At 41.4% G+C, this 14,562-nt stretch overlaps 1 protein-coding gene across 2 annotated transcripts; it reads right to left on the bottom strand.

The window, feature by feature from the left end:
- Positions 1-1,591: 1,591 nt before the first annotated feature.
- LOC308064932 (UPF0462 protein C4orf33) lies at positions 1,592-14,422 on the bottom strand. 2 transcript variants are annotated; one of them, XM_080390225.1, is made up of 6 exons: positions 14,282-14,422; positions 8,259-8,439; positions 6,341-6,401; positions 6,098-6,149; positions 5,794-5,993; positions 1,592-4,136 (listed from the first exon to the last, which is right to left on the bottom strand). In XM_080390225.1, the coding sequence occupies exons 1-6, from the start codon at positions 14,291-14,293 to the stop codon at positions 4,037-4,039; spliced, it is 606 nt and encodes a 201-aa protein (XP_080246351.1). In that variant the 5' UTR covers positions 14,294-14,422; the 3' UTR covers positions 1,592-4,036. The 2 variants fall into 2 exon arrangements, with proteins under 2 accessions (XP_080246351.1, XP_080246352.1); XM_080390226.1 differs by lacking the exon at positions 14,282-14,422 and adding an exon at positions 11,426-12,395.
- Positions 14,423-14,562: the final 140 nt, after the last annotated feature.

Below are 14,562 nucleotides of genomic sequence, written 5' to 3'. Positions count from 1 at the left end.
ATCGTTGTGGAAATGGGGGAAAAGGTGATGACAACATCGCCAGAAAGGCAAGAAGGTAGTGATAAGCAAACAGCCTCATTTCCTTAGGAATTCTGGCTAAATACCATAAAATAATTAACAATTGCCATGACACTGACATTTTCATGTGTGAAAATGTCACACTCAAGGTTACCTGAAACCTTTGCAGGGCTAAAAGTAAAAAAATAAATTAAAAAAAATCAAACACTCTGCACTCCCCAGTGGGTATTCCTCCATTTCCGAAGTAATAAAATTCCTGCATCTTAGACTCAGTATGTCACATGATATAACAGGCACAAGGGCAAATATTATCTACAGGAATCATTTACAAGACAGGTTGATTTTTTTTTTTATTATTTTTTTTAAGGAAGCAATGGATAAGAAGTGCTCACAGGGTTGAAGTGTTTAAATCCATTTCAAAGTGAAATGGATTTGTGGATAAAGTCCTTTCTATCATGCAGTTCTGCATTTTATTAAATTGATATCCTACATAAAGTACATCCAGTGAGACAATTTAGAGAATTTACTTGTATTATTCTTGATACAAATCTGACATACAATACTGAATGCCTATATATATGTATGCATGTTTATACACACACACACACTGAGCTAGACTGGATTGAATCACATTCCTTCTATACCAGGATTAATAATTAATGAACATGTACTTAAATGGAACTCAGGCAGAAGAGAGTTTGTCTTTTCCTCATGTCATCAAAAAAGAGGCAATTCAAGAAAGACAGGCTACAACTGTACTCCACAGTGAAAAACAAGGCCTGGTTAAAAGCAGATCAGAGCAAGAGCGGTACAGACTAACTAGCTAGTCATCTTGGCAAACACTGATACCTGTCTCTGCAAAGTCCTGGGAGCTTGAAGTGATGCTGGCAAGCATTGCATTGTTCATTGATGAGCCATGAATTCACTACTATCTGCCAAGTCACTGTGCTTCCATCTAACACACACCTTATGTAGAGACTCCCTCCTACAGTAAGTTTCTACTAAGGGATTAATTTAACTTTAAACCTTTAGAAACAAGTCAGTGCACAGGTTCCAACTCTGCACTCCATGAACCCGTACAGAAACCTGATGAAAGCCAGCACTTACATTTCAAACAGACTCTTAAAGCTTAGAAAAGTGAACCAACTGACAGCAGTGTGGAGTAGCATGTGCCTTGAATAAACTCGGTATGATAATTCCCTTTTTCAGAAGCTTCTAGCATTACATTTTGTACTGCAGAGACAATTACTTTACTTTAAATAGCTTGTTTAGGCAAAGTAATCTATTTCCCTCAAAGTTTATAATTTGCATCCAAAGTCAAATCTGAAGTAGTCAGTTTGAAGGGGGAATGAATATGAGATTAAGCCTGTGAATAAATAATTTGATTTACCATCCTTTACATACAAAATGCCATTCAACACATGAAAACAACCTTTGTAAGAAAAATAGTAAACTCATTTTGGACCTTTGCATGCGCTTTTGTGACTAACTGTTTAAAACAAAATCTGAAAGCTTAGTGAAAGTAGGTTTTTTGCATTTGAAATTTCAAAAGCAGCTTTAAGATGTCAGTATCTAGATGTTTTTAATCAACATTTATTGGATTATTCAGTATTTCAGACAGATGTCATTCTTTAGAAAACTACATGGATTGAAGGTAGAAAGAAGGCAAACAACTGAATGTACAATACTTGTAATTTTCAACAGATGGCACTTTATAGCAAGGAATCCATAGTGTCTAATTAAAAGAGAGCAAAACCAATCGGATGGCTGAGTGCAATGATATGCCAAAGCCTGCATCTGAAAAAAACTAATACCCTTAAATCTGGAAGTACAGTTCTATAAAACAGAAAGCACAAAGAGTGAACCTAAAGCCAAACAAAACTTCTGAAGTAACAGTCTATCTCTTACATTAATCACACTGAGATGTTCTTCACAAAGGCAGGGTATTCCCAACTTTTCTCCTCAGGCAGAATTTACAAGTAGGGTTAGATTTTAAGATAGTAGAGAAAACATGACCATCAGACTACGGTTATTATTGCATACAAGCTCAGAAGAGAACAGAGAATTCTTTTAGTAATATGACTTGGAGACCACAGTCTTGTGTAAAACTTTACAAGCACTTTGGTGTCTAAAGCTACACAGAAGATTTTTAGAATCATTTACCAACTAAATAAACAAGAAAGGCCTGGGAGCATTGCTGCCTCTGAGTTACAACCCAAGTTACACTTTTAAGTTGTCTGCCAGTATTATCTGACTGGAAGGTGCTTACTAATGAGATTCATGAAAGGCAAGCAGAGAATGACAACATTTAAAGAAATCCACAGGGAGCCAACAGTTACGTTCAGTTACCTAATCAGTAGTTACAGAAAGTCACTCTTCTTGGAGACACACAGCAGAAGGACAAAAGGCAATGGATAGAAGTTGCATCATAGGAAATGGCAATTAGCTAAGTTTTCATAACAGAGCTACCTGAGTATTGAAACAGGCTGCCCAGAGCATTTGAAGCTCCATCTTTCGAGTTACTCAAGACTCGACAAAGTCCTGAGCAAACTCATCCAGCTTCAACAACAGCCCTGCTTTGAGCAGGATGTTAGACTACATACAAGACGACCAGTTCGTTCCAGGAACTTGTAGGATTCCAAGCTACTCAGCAGAAAATGCTACACAAAAGGATGAGACCCAACACCAGACACTCGGGGCATAAGTCCTGAAAGATACTCCCTCAGCTATGACTAAGCAATATTTTCTCAGACTCCCAAAACAATCCTTCTCACAAAACCAGAGAACATGACCAGTTTGTACCCTGTGATGATGACATTACAACAGGATACAGGAAGTGCTCTTTCTAGCAAAGGACTGCGGACCATGTCTTAGTCTGAATCCTCATTCTGAACTAAATCAAAGTTTGCTTTTAAAATCACCTATTTTTCAGACTGGGTAAGCTTCCCATTCTCTAAGTTAATTTACATAGAATCAAATCAGCAGCCACAATCAAGCAGCACTTACTATGCTAGACAAAAAAGGAACATCTCACTTGTAAATTCAGTGAGAGTTTACAGATTAGATGTTACAATTTAACAGTATCCAGTACTGTTAAAAATATTCATGCCCATATGTAGAAAATGTAGGCAACATACAATTAAGACTCTTTCCAACTTTACATGGCATGCAAAAAAAATTCTCATACGTCTGAGATGAATCAAGGTGATGTGACAAGGTCTTGGCACAAACCAGCTTTTGTAGGCACACAACTATATCAAAAGATTTTATTTAACGTTATTTTTCCCAGAAACTTTTCCTGGAATACGTAAAATCTTTTGTCAATTTACCTCCTGTACCTACATATCACTAAAAATTCCACACTGAATTTGAGACAGAGAGGTCTGCTAATAAAGCAACAGAGATTAAGTTCCCCCTTCAGCACTGTGAAAGGGAAAACTTCAAGTATAGGAAGGTATAGGATGAGGTAGTATTATACCTCCACAGCATCTTGTAATGCAAGTACTGGGCCACAAAATGCCATGATAGCTATATTCTTTTCTGTTCTGAAGGACGCATCCTTTCTCCTGATTGCGATCAAAAACTTCAGGCACATAAGAATCCCATTCAACAGCCAAGATACAAACAAGCAGCAGTGAAAATACAGCAGAAATTCAGCAACTACAGGAAACTGAAATATTCCAAGCCAGCTATTAGCCTTGTCAGGTTTAGAGCTCTCATGAAAACACAGATGTAATTTTAGCACATTTTTTCCCCTTCATTGGTAGGAGCAGATTAGCCCTTGCACACATGAAGAACTCCATACCCACATGAATTGAAACACAAGCCACTGCATACTTCATACATTTAGCATCAATTGGCCCAGATGCTTTACAGTTGATTTTAAGATAGATCAACGATTTTGGTTTCAAGGAAAGCCTTACTAGTCTGATATTTACAAACTCTGCTCAGAATGGAGATTTGTTTCCATACAGCTTCATCCAACCTTAATGATACAAAAATTTATGCCTCAATCCATTTAATTAGTGAGAGATTTCCATATATCTGATTCAGGCTGCTTCCAATCTTCGCCCATCAGTCCTTTCAGGTTCAAATCTTTGAAAAGTTCCAGGCGATGACTGCAAAGAGAGGAGAAATAAATAATTTAAAAAAATTGTAAGTTTTGTAATATGTGTCTTAATAAAAGGCAGTGTCCTCAAAAGGTTTAATTACTCTTTATTCTCACATTCTCCTGGACAGGAATGTAACCAGCATTCCATGTGTTCATTTTCCAAAACTTCAGTTTATAAATAAAAAACACTACTGTGTTTCTAGAAATCTCATACTGGAAAACATGGGGCAAAATCCTCGGCTATGAACAAGTATCACGCAGCACAAAGGGAAGTTAAAATGCTCACTTCTTAAACTCCCTCAAACTTATGTTTTCTGGAACTGTAGTCAGAGCAAGAGCACAGTGATATCTCCTGCTTTATCTGGGCTCCAACAGAGTTAAAATTTACAACTCTCAACCAATTGAAAAATTGTATCACAGGAACACCCTTTCCTTACAGAGAAGAGGAAGACTGGATAGGATTATAAAGCTAGCAAATATATTTTTCTGTAAGACTAAAGTCTCATTTTCTTTTCAACATTAAGAATCACTTTTTGCTAAGAATTTCTCTTTTGGGCTACCATTCAGAAACAACAGAAGGAAGACAGTGAAGTTAAATGCTAATAATATTTACATTAAACAACTGCCAAACAGTAGACAGAACATCTGATAACTACACTAATCATTTAAAAAGGTAAATGGAATTCTTAGGAGGAAGTAATTTATAAGAGTAAAGACCAAGCTAAGAGCAATGAAAGTAGTAAGAAGCAACCTCTTCATATAACTGCATCTGCTACCGATGTCTGAAAAAGTCAAGGGTTTTTTTGGAAGAGGTCCTACAGAACGAACAGAAATGTATTTTTCCTGAAAAATATTACAGGCATTCTCCAGTTTACCACAGAAAAATAAAGGTAGCCATTTTTTACAGAACTGATAAAGTTATTAGCAATAGCTTAGATATTTTTTTTTAAATAAACAGTTGCAGAAGTTAAGTTTTTCTTAAATACAGGCAAAAGGGCTAACTTATCTAAAATTTACCTTACCTGGCTGTCATTGTATGTTGAGTAATAAGTTTGCGTTACGTACTATAGTGTAAACTCAAGAGGTAGCTCATTTACACAAAATGCCCAAAATAGCCGTTTTTATCAAATCATCTCAGCCTCACAGTCAAAGAAAATAAACAGGCCCAAAGCACAATTTATAAATCAAGATATTCTAGTTTTCCTGTTGGTACTGGATATCCTTTTATTATACTTCTCAATTTAATCTGCCTTTTCTATTACTTCCATAATATGGAGTCATATGTAGAGGTGAGGTTGTTTAGAACAGTAGGGGAGAAGCAGAAGAGATTTACTGGAAATGTATTGGTGAAATTAACGCTAAATGGCATTTCAGAAGGTGCTGGAGGCAAGGAAAATGCAGAACAACCTATCTATGATTTAGCTGAGGAAGGTGATAAAACAGATGCCAATGGTGTTGAATGCACCTAGGGGATAACATAGAAACCAAGCACTAATTACAGCTATCTGCCGTAGTGCTGTATACAAAGTACAATGCCGATGGATCTGGGGCTAAGGAGTATAATTACAATAGTAGTGGCACTCAATCTGAAAACCAGATCAGGTTTCTTTAAGTATTCCAAGAACAGTGAAACTGTATTACAGAAGAGCTAATTTTATGCTTACAAATCCGGTTTCTGTCCTTCCCGTAGTTCATGCTGAGGCACAGGATGAAGAGCTTCATATTTTCTTTCTTCTCCTGAGCCATGAATTGCAAATGCGTTGAATTTGTTAGTGCATGGTGGAAAATAATTCCAGGGAAGATAAGCTTTACCCTCCCATTTGGTTTTCATTCTGGTCACCTCAAACCTTAAAGGAAGTTCTTCCTGTTAAAGGAAGGGAGGAAAAAAAGGTAACATCTTCCAAGCAGGCAACAGGCACCTAACAATAACTAGGTTTTCTGTATGTTATGATATACTTGACCACTTACTTTCCATACTCTTCTTCTGCCAGAAAGCAGCAGCAACAAGTGTTGTCCATGACTATCAAAAAATCAGAGCACAATTTCCTTAAAATAATAGTACACAATTAGTGTGCTGTTCTGCCACAAATACCTACCTTCTCCACATAGGAACAATTTCTGTACCTAGTCTTCCTCATATAAATATACTACAAGCATTAGGACTGGAAACGCAAATTAACGTTTGTGACTTTTTCAGAGCTCTGTACTTACGGACAAAGTTCAACTTCTAAATACTGTTCAGTTCTGTCACTCAGGAAAAATGCTTCTACAACTGAAAAAAAACCAAACAAACCAGGCTGTCAGTATTTTATATTAAATATTGTGCAATATCCTGAGACCTTCATATTCCACTAAAACAATTGTTCTCATGTGCCGTGCCAGGGCTTTACTAGCTGTGTACATGCTGCAGACAGCTTTCTAACCATTCAAAATGCTATGCCATAATTGTAACCTCAAGAGCTTTTATTTTTAGTGCCTATCATCATAAAGAGCTTTATAAAGCATTGTACTAATTTTATTTACAAATTCCAGCTTTGGAAACGCTCATCTCAATGCTGCAGAAAAATATGGCAAGTCTACTAGCTAATCTCAGCTGTCCAAGGAGTAAGAAAAGCATCCGCACACAGCTATTTCATCTAGTATGCTTGCTGTGAACAAAGCTGACCAAGACAGAGTGATCCCAGTCAATCATACTCACAGCAGGCACTCCAGATACAGCACTTGAGTGCAGAAGTCTTGTGTTTACTGGTGGCCTGAGGATTCAGAGCACCAGAGACCAAGGAAAGGAAAAAAAGAAAGAAAAGAAAAAAAAAGAAAAGAGGAACACACACTCACAGTAGAGCACGCATGCCATCATTCAGACTGCTAAATCCCAGAAACAGTAAGAAAGCATTTAGCTCTTCAGTGTTTTTTTCCTGTATATGGCTGATACTTTGGACAGGGGATTACTGTTCCAGGTGTACCTGAAATCCACATCTAACTGTTGACTCATCTTTCAAAAACACAAAGTAGAATTATAATGGTGTTTCTCACAGCAATGACATTATTAGAAAGCTTTAGTTAGAATTATAATGAGATATGATTGATTACTTCATTTTATCTTTACAGAAGCCTATTTAGTATAATAATATCAAAGAGGTGCTGTGCTGTTTTAGTAGAGCTGTAATTGCAATAGTTCAATTATCAGGAAGTAGAGAACTGCTGGAAATGTTAAATACTTGCGTTATTCAAAGCAACATGTAAAAATTACGGTATTGACAGGAAAAGAGAAACAGCATTACCATAAAAATATTCCCCATTCCACTTGGGTTCAATTTTGAATCATATTTTATGAGCTGCTATTTCTGTTTCACACCTTCCTAATTCTCCAATAGATTTTGGAAATGTGATAAAAATAAACATTATTTTAGCTATTGCTTTCTACTTCTTAAAGCAAAAGTAGAACCTATCTTTAGGATTTCACTTCTATTTACCTACTGCAAATGCATTTATATATATGTGCCAAAATTTTATTTTTTATATTCAAATATGTCAGGCCTCTGTTACTGCATCAGTTTTACAAACCAGAAACTAAGTTTGAGTGCCTGTACTGTTGACAGGATCAGGAAGAGTCAACCTCATCATTCTTGAAATCAATTCAGCTCATTGGACTCCATTTCTTTATGGCCACCAAGTAAGATAACATACTCACTTCTTTTCCCGGTCATTTGTATTGTTACACTACTATTAAAACAACCACTCACCGTCAGCAGTGCAAGTGATGAAAATCAATTCACCACCTAGCAAAAGAGCATCATTCTTTATACCGTTTGGCGTAGTTTTCAGCTGAATATAGCATGAGGCTTACAGTTAAGGAGCTGTTTGAGGGCAAGGTAGTGATTACAACTAAATTCTTTCCCAGACTACTCAGGATATAATAGAAAGAAAAATTTTTACTTTACATTTCAGATTTGATCTTTAAAAGCAGTACTGTAACCAAAGAAAACAAATTAGATGTCATACACTCACAACCATTAGATCAGTTTGAAAAATAATCTTCAAAGACTCTTAAATAAAGACCAGACCTCTTAACTACAGAGGAACATCAGTGTCTACACAAACATATTTGCAGCAGAACAGTTACACTTACCTTCATAGTCCCACAGTCTACTAAAAGGTTTCCCTGGCTCTCCAAGTGGTGCTGCAGGGTCATTAAAGAAAGGAGCATTCACTTCCATTAGCAGTCCTGCACTGTCCGACTTCAGCCCAATTGTTACCGGCTCATGGCTCACAGGTAAACCATCCCATGTGTGTTTAATTGTAAATTCCATCTTCATATACCATAAAAAAAGAGAAAAAAAGGTTCTGTCAAAGAAGATCTCAGACTCCATTTCAGCACCAGCTATACTGTTTGCTGGGCCAGGAAAAAAGCACGCATTCGTACAAAGTCAATCATCAAATGATGTTTTTAGACATCGGAAGAACTCTAATAGTTTAGCTTTATAAAGCTACTAAACAAATGGTTCCATGAATGCTTTTCATAGGTTTTTATACTTGCATAGCTACAAATCACTCTGAAGTCTTACCAAGCCTAAGGCATTTCAACTATGTACCTCAATAAACACCATCCATAACCATCAGAAGTATTTCTCAAGAGAACAAAACAAAGTCTCTGCTACATGATCTTAGATGATTTGGTAACATGAGAAAAATAGATTGAGAAAAACCTTTCACGAATACAAGAAAATGAAACATTTGTCTAAAGCTTTCCTTCACGGCCACTGCAAACCAGCCAAACTAAAGGATTTCAAGGAAAACTGCAGACACATCTTGTTAAATGCATTGAACATTTGCAGAGCAGCAACAGAGAATACTGCACTCCAACAGCTGTTGCTACTTCGAAATAACTGTACAAACCATAAGAATGGCCTTAATCTACCTAATAAGCAAAAAAAAAAACCACAGAGGAGCCCAGTTTCCAACAAGTTTATGGCCCTTTATCGCTCCCCTCTTCAATATTATGAGTTCCTTCCCATCTCCACAAAAAATGATCCTTGATTGCTCCCATCACATCTCCTAGCCATCCAAGAAGGGAACTGGCAATACATAGCCTGACTGAGAATTATGCATATGCGTTAAAGTCCTGTGAGCAGAGAAGTAGCAGCTCAGTAGCCAAGTTGTAACGACATTTCCTTCAGTGAGGAACGCTGAACTGGGTTATTTCACCTCCACTCCAACACCCATTTTCTTGGGACTCACAGGAAGGTAAGCATAACTTGCCACATTCTGCAGGTGTTAATACATGAAACAGAATGTAACCACATGCACCACACTTCCCTATATGCCATAGCCTTGCTTTTATTAACTGCTTAAAACTAATTACACATTAACTGTGTCTCATAGCCTCTGCTACAGTCATACTAGCCAGTTTCCCTTCACTGATATTCATGCTGAAAAGCACCAGACCTCCTCTCTTCGAGTTCAAGTCGGTAAAATAGCTAGAATGATGTTAAGTAAGTAGATATACTCAGGATCAAGGAGATAATCCTGTGACCAAACAAGTGTGACAGATTTGAGAAAATCTGAAACAACAGATTTAGTAATTAGACACCTTAATTTAAAAAGTCCAGTAAAAAAGGGAAGTCAAATACTGGGCTATCACTTTTGACAAGGTGATTTAAACAAACTGAAAACTAATTAAATTCTTATGTCAGCATTTTATCTGCATGATACACTAGACTAACATCAGGGGTGCTTTATGCAAAAGACCTGGAATAACCCTAGAAACTATAAAATACCGTGATTAATGTTCGCTCCAACTCAAGTGGCAAGTTTCTGGACACAAGATGACGTAAGTTGAAAGAAGTCAGCATACAAAGCATGGGGAGGGAAGACACCCCAGTGTCCTAATAGCATTCTTAAGCCAGCAGAAACTGGCTCATAGTCCAGTATCAGCACTAACTCAGACAGGCAAAGCTGTATCATCCACAGTTTAAAACAAAAAGAGAGAACTCATAAGAAAAGGTACTCTAAGCAAATACACCCACAGCTCTTCTGCAATAATTACAATATAGGCCACCAAACCAAAGAGCAGTATGTTAAATAACAAGTCCCTTTCACAACACAAACAGCTACTGCAACATATTCAATGGGCTATTTAGCCTTAAACTGATCCAGAAAATATTAATCCACAGGAAATGTAGATGAATGTTGTGTTTTTAATTTTCTAAGCTGCAAACACTGAGCAGCATAAGCATGAAGTATCCACAGATGGTAAAATCCTTCCTAGTGCTTTTTGAAATTAACAGGAAAATTCCTGGAAATGGAGTGCACAAGTCTTATGCACACTCACTTTCTGAAAAGACAGAATTCCACAAGCTGGACCACTTACCCGAAAGAGTAAAATTTAAGAGTAGATGGGTACATCTAAGAAAGATAATAAAGTTTTATGAACCCATTTTATACTACACTACTAAATTAACATGTACTTACAAGTCAACACTTCCTTCTATTATTCTATGTTCAGTTTGTGCCAATAAATTGCACCATTTGCATTCACTGGTCAAGGCAAATATCTGAAACACCTATTTAAAAATACTGCCTGACTTCAATAGTGTTTTAAAATAATACAGCCTTCTAATAAAAGAAGCCTGGGAAGATCTTAAAATCCAGGGAGAATTACAGGACTAGCTATTGCAGCATCTGACTCAAGTAAGCTATGTGAGGCTTCTCCTTGTGTGAAAGATCTGCTGAAAATCTCAGAGAGTCACAACATACCAGGTTACCAAAAAAAAAAAAAAAGCAGTAAAAGAACACAACCTGCTAAGGTACTTTAGATGCTACTGTAACCACAACATCTAAAAGGAAGATGAGACACAAGATGCATCACACATTCCTATTTGTACCCATATGAGAGACAGGTACAGGTGACTTCTTTTGGTGAAAACCTTAACTCCCACAGGGGCAGCTTACATTGTACTGAAATGAACGTACTTAAAATTTAGCCCATTGTTGAAAACCAATACTACTCTTGAATAGAACATGCAATTTTTAAAAGAACCATAAAGCAATAAGGACAATTTGCAAAACATTTGTTAGCTTTTGTTAGAGGTCTACCTAGTGCTAAGAGACTGCTCAATTCACAGGAATTTCAAAGATTTTCCAAATTAATGGCCCTTGGTGCAAGTTTTATGTTTACCACATTGCATAGATTTAGGTAAGCTAGTTACTAACGTGATTTTAAATTATAATAAACCCAGCAACACATAGCAATGACGTAAAAGCAACTTAAAAGAGCAAGAGGAGACCTTTCATTACCTTTTAACACTACACCTCAGCCAGTTGTTAATACACTGCAAAGAGGTGCAAACGCTACATTAGTTTTACAGCAAGTACTTTCTCAGCCATTTAAAAGCACACACACTGCATGGTCTCAAGTTACACAGAACGGACAGCACCTGGCTGATCCGCTCAGACCTCAGCCAGATGAGCCCCACACCTCACCAGCAAGGAGAAAGCTACTACTGCTTGCCGCCATAATTGCCTCTCATCTGTCCTTATAGAGGGGATTCACATCTTCTGTCCCAAAACCTACCGATGTTGGTAACAAGGACAAAACCAAGCAGGAAGTAATTACACTGGTGTTTTCCTTAATTGCTCCAAGAGGTCTGGGGGAAGTGGTGCCAGGAAAGTTCCAAATAAATGACCTAATAGCCAAAGTGACTATTAAGCAGGTGTTTGTTTATTCAGCACTGGGTGTGTGGGGGATTGCTCCTCCGAACATGCACACCCACTGAGCAGTTTACTAGGAATTTATAGAGCATAAACATACATATTCATGGAAAGCACATATATAGTTATAGAAGTGGAACATTTCTCAGAACACAGCCACTCCTTCTTTGGCCTGCACACTGTCTCCTGGTGGTCTTCATTGAGGGTCTTGAAGATGAAGGCTCAAAGTCTTCCTCTATACTGAACTATTTTACCTTGTCTCTTGGTGCAGGTGCAGTGTCTTCAAAGCAGTTACCCAAACCACAAAAACAGTTCTAACCAGTGTACTTAAGATCTTAACCACAGCACTAACTCCTAATAGCTACGTCTGTTTAGGCAAGGACAAGTTCAGCAGGACACATCGGGTCATGAATCCTCTGCTGACTTATCATTTCCTCTTAACTCTTCACTTGACTTTTTCAGTATCAGAAGGCTGGAAACCAAGCGAGAGATGGAAGCTTTTACTGCAACTAAGGCTTCCACTACCAGACAGACACAAGCTCCCAGCGGGCTCCAAACTGTCTACAATTTCGGTGACACACAGCGCTACTCTCGCACACGCGCGCAGCTACTCGCACACCCGCACGCGCAGTGCTACTCTCTCACACGCACGCACTCGCGCGCAGCTATCTCACACGCGCGCACTCGCGCGCAGCTACTCTCTCACACGCGCGCACTCGCGCGCAGCTACTCTCTCACACGCGCGCACTCGCGCGCAGCTACTCTCTCACACGCGCGCACTCGCGCGCAGCTACTCTCTCACACACACGCACTCGCGCGCAGCTACTCTCTCACACACACGCACTCGCGCGCAGCTACTCTCTCACACACGCACTCGCGCGCAGCTACTCTCTCACACACGCACTCGCGCGCAGCTACTCTCTCACACACACGCACTCGCGCGCAGCTACTCTCACACACGCACTCGCGCGCAGCTACTCTCTCACACACGCACTCGCGCGCAGCTACTCTCTCACACACACGCACTCGCGCGCAGCTACTCTCTCACACACGCACTCGCGCGCAGCTACTCTCTCACACACGCACTCGCGCGCAGCTACTCTCTCACACACGCACTCGCGCGCAGCTACTCTCTCACACACACGCACTCGCGCGCAGCTACTCTCTCACACACACGCACTCGCGCGCAGCTACTCTCTCACACACACGCACTCGCGCGCAGCTACTCTCACACACGCACTCGCGCGCAGCTACTCTCTCACACACACGCACTCGCGCGCAGCTACTCTCTCACACACACGCACTCGCGCGCAGCTACTCTCACACACGCACTCGCGCGCAGCTACTCTCACACACACGCACTCGCGCGCAGCTACTCTCTCACACACACGCACTCGCGCGCAGCTACTCTCTCACACACACGCACTCGCGCGCAGCTACTCTCTCACACACACGCACTCGCGCGCAGCTACTCTCTCACACACACGCACTCGCGCGCAGCTACTCTCACACACGCACTCGCGCGCAGCTACTCTCTCACACACACGCACTCGCGCGCAGCTACTCACACACACGCACTCGCGCGCAGCTACTCTCTCACACACACGCACTCGCGCGCAGCTACTCTCTCACACACACGCACTCGCGCGCAGCTACTCTCACACACGCACTCGCGCGCAGCTACTCTCACACACACGCACTCGCGCGCAGCTACTCTCTCACACACACGCACTCGCGCGCAGCTACTCTCTCACACACACGCACTCGCGCGCAGCTACTCTCACACACACACGCACTCGCGCGCAGCTACTCTCTCACACACACGCACTCGCGCGCAGCTACTCTCACACACACACGCACTCGCGCGCAGCTACTCTCTCACACACACGCACTCGCGCGCAGCTACTCTCACACACGCACTCGCGCGCAGCTACTCTCACACACACACGCACTCGCGCGCAGCTACTCTCACACACGCACTCGCGCGCAGCTACTCTCACACACACGCACTCGCGCGCAGCTACTCTCTCACACACACGCACTCGCGCGCAGCTACTCTCTCACACACGCACTCGCGCGCAGCTACTCTCTCACACACGCACTCGCGCGCAGCTACTCTCTCACACACGCACTCGCGCGCAGCTACTCTCTCACACACATACACTCGCGCGCAGCTACACTCACACATACACTCGCGCAGCTACTCCCACACATACACTCGCGCAGCTACTCTCACACATACACTCGCGCAGCTACTCTCTCACACACACTCGCACAGCTACTCACACATACACTCACGCAGCTACTCTCATACACACACAGAGGTTCTCACACCCAGCTCCACCAGCCACTAATAGCAGCAACACTTCCTGAAGTGCCACGCGTAAGCGCCTATCTTTAACCCATAAATTCCTCAGAGAAGTTTAACAACGGCTTTCTTACAGCTCCAGGCATCCGCTGCGCCCCCGGAAAGCGACTCGCCTCGACAGCAGGCCGCGCGCCTCCCGCCACGGTGCTGCCGCGCGCGCGGGGCGGGCCCGCTGCCACCTGACCCTGGCGCCGCCGGGGGCCGCTGCGGGCGGAGAGGGCGGGGCGGGGGCGGGGCTGCGGGCCCTTCGCGGGGCGCGGCGCCGGGTAACCGTTGCTGAGGCGCGAGGGTGTCGTTAGTGGGGGCCACCGCTCGGGCCGCGTCCCTCCCTGTTAGGCGGCGGCAGGGTTACCGC

The sequence above is a fragment of the Falco punctatus genome, assembly GCF_963210335.1.
Source record: "Falco punctatus genome assembly, chromosome: 1".
Classification (NCBI taxonomy): Eukaryota; Metazoa; Chordata; class Aves; order Falconiformes; family Falconidae; genus Falco; species Falco punctatus.
This window is presented reverse-complemented; position numbering and strand designations above follow the sequence as displayed.

Coding starts and splice junctions, on each gene's coding strand:
- LOC308064932 (XM_080390225.1), bottom strand. Junction 6,150..6,340: donor TTAGAAGTTGAACTTTGTCC/GTAAGTACAGAG, acceptor ATTTTTTGATAG/TCATGGACAACACTTGTTGC. Junction 5,994..6,097: donor GCAGAAGAAGAGTATGGAAA/GTAAGTGGTCAA, acceptor TTCCTTTAACAG/GAAGAACTTCCTTTAAGGTT.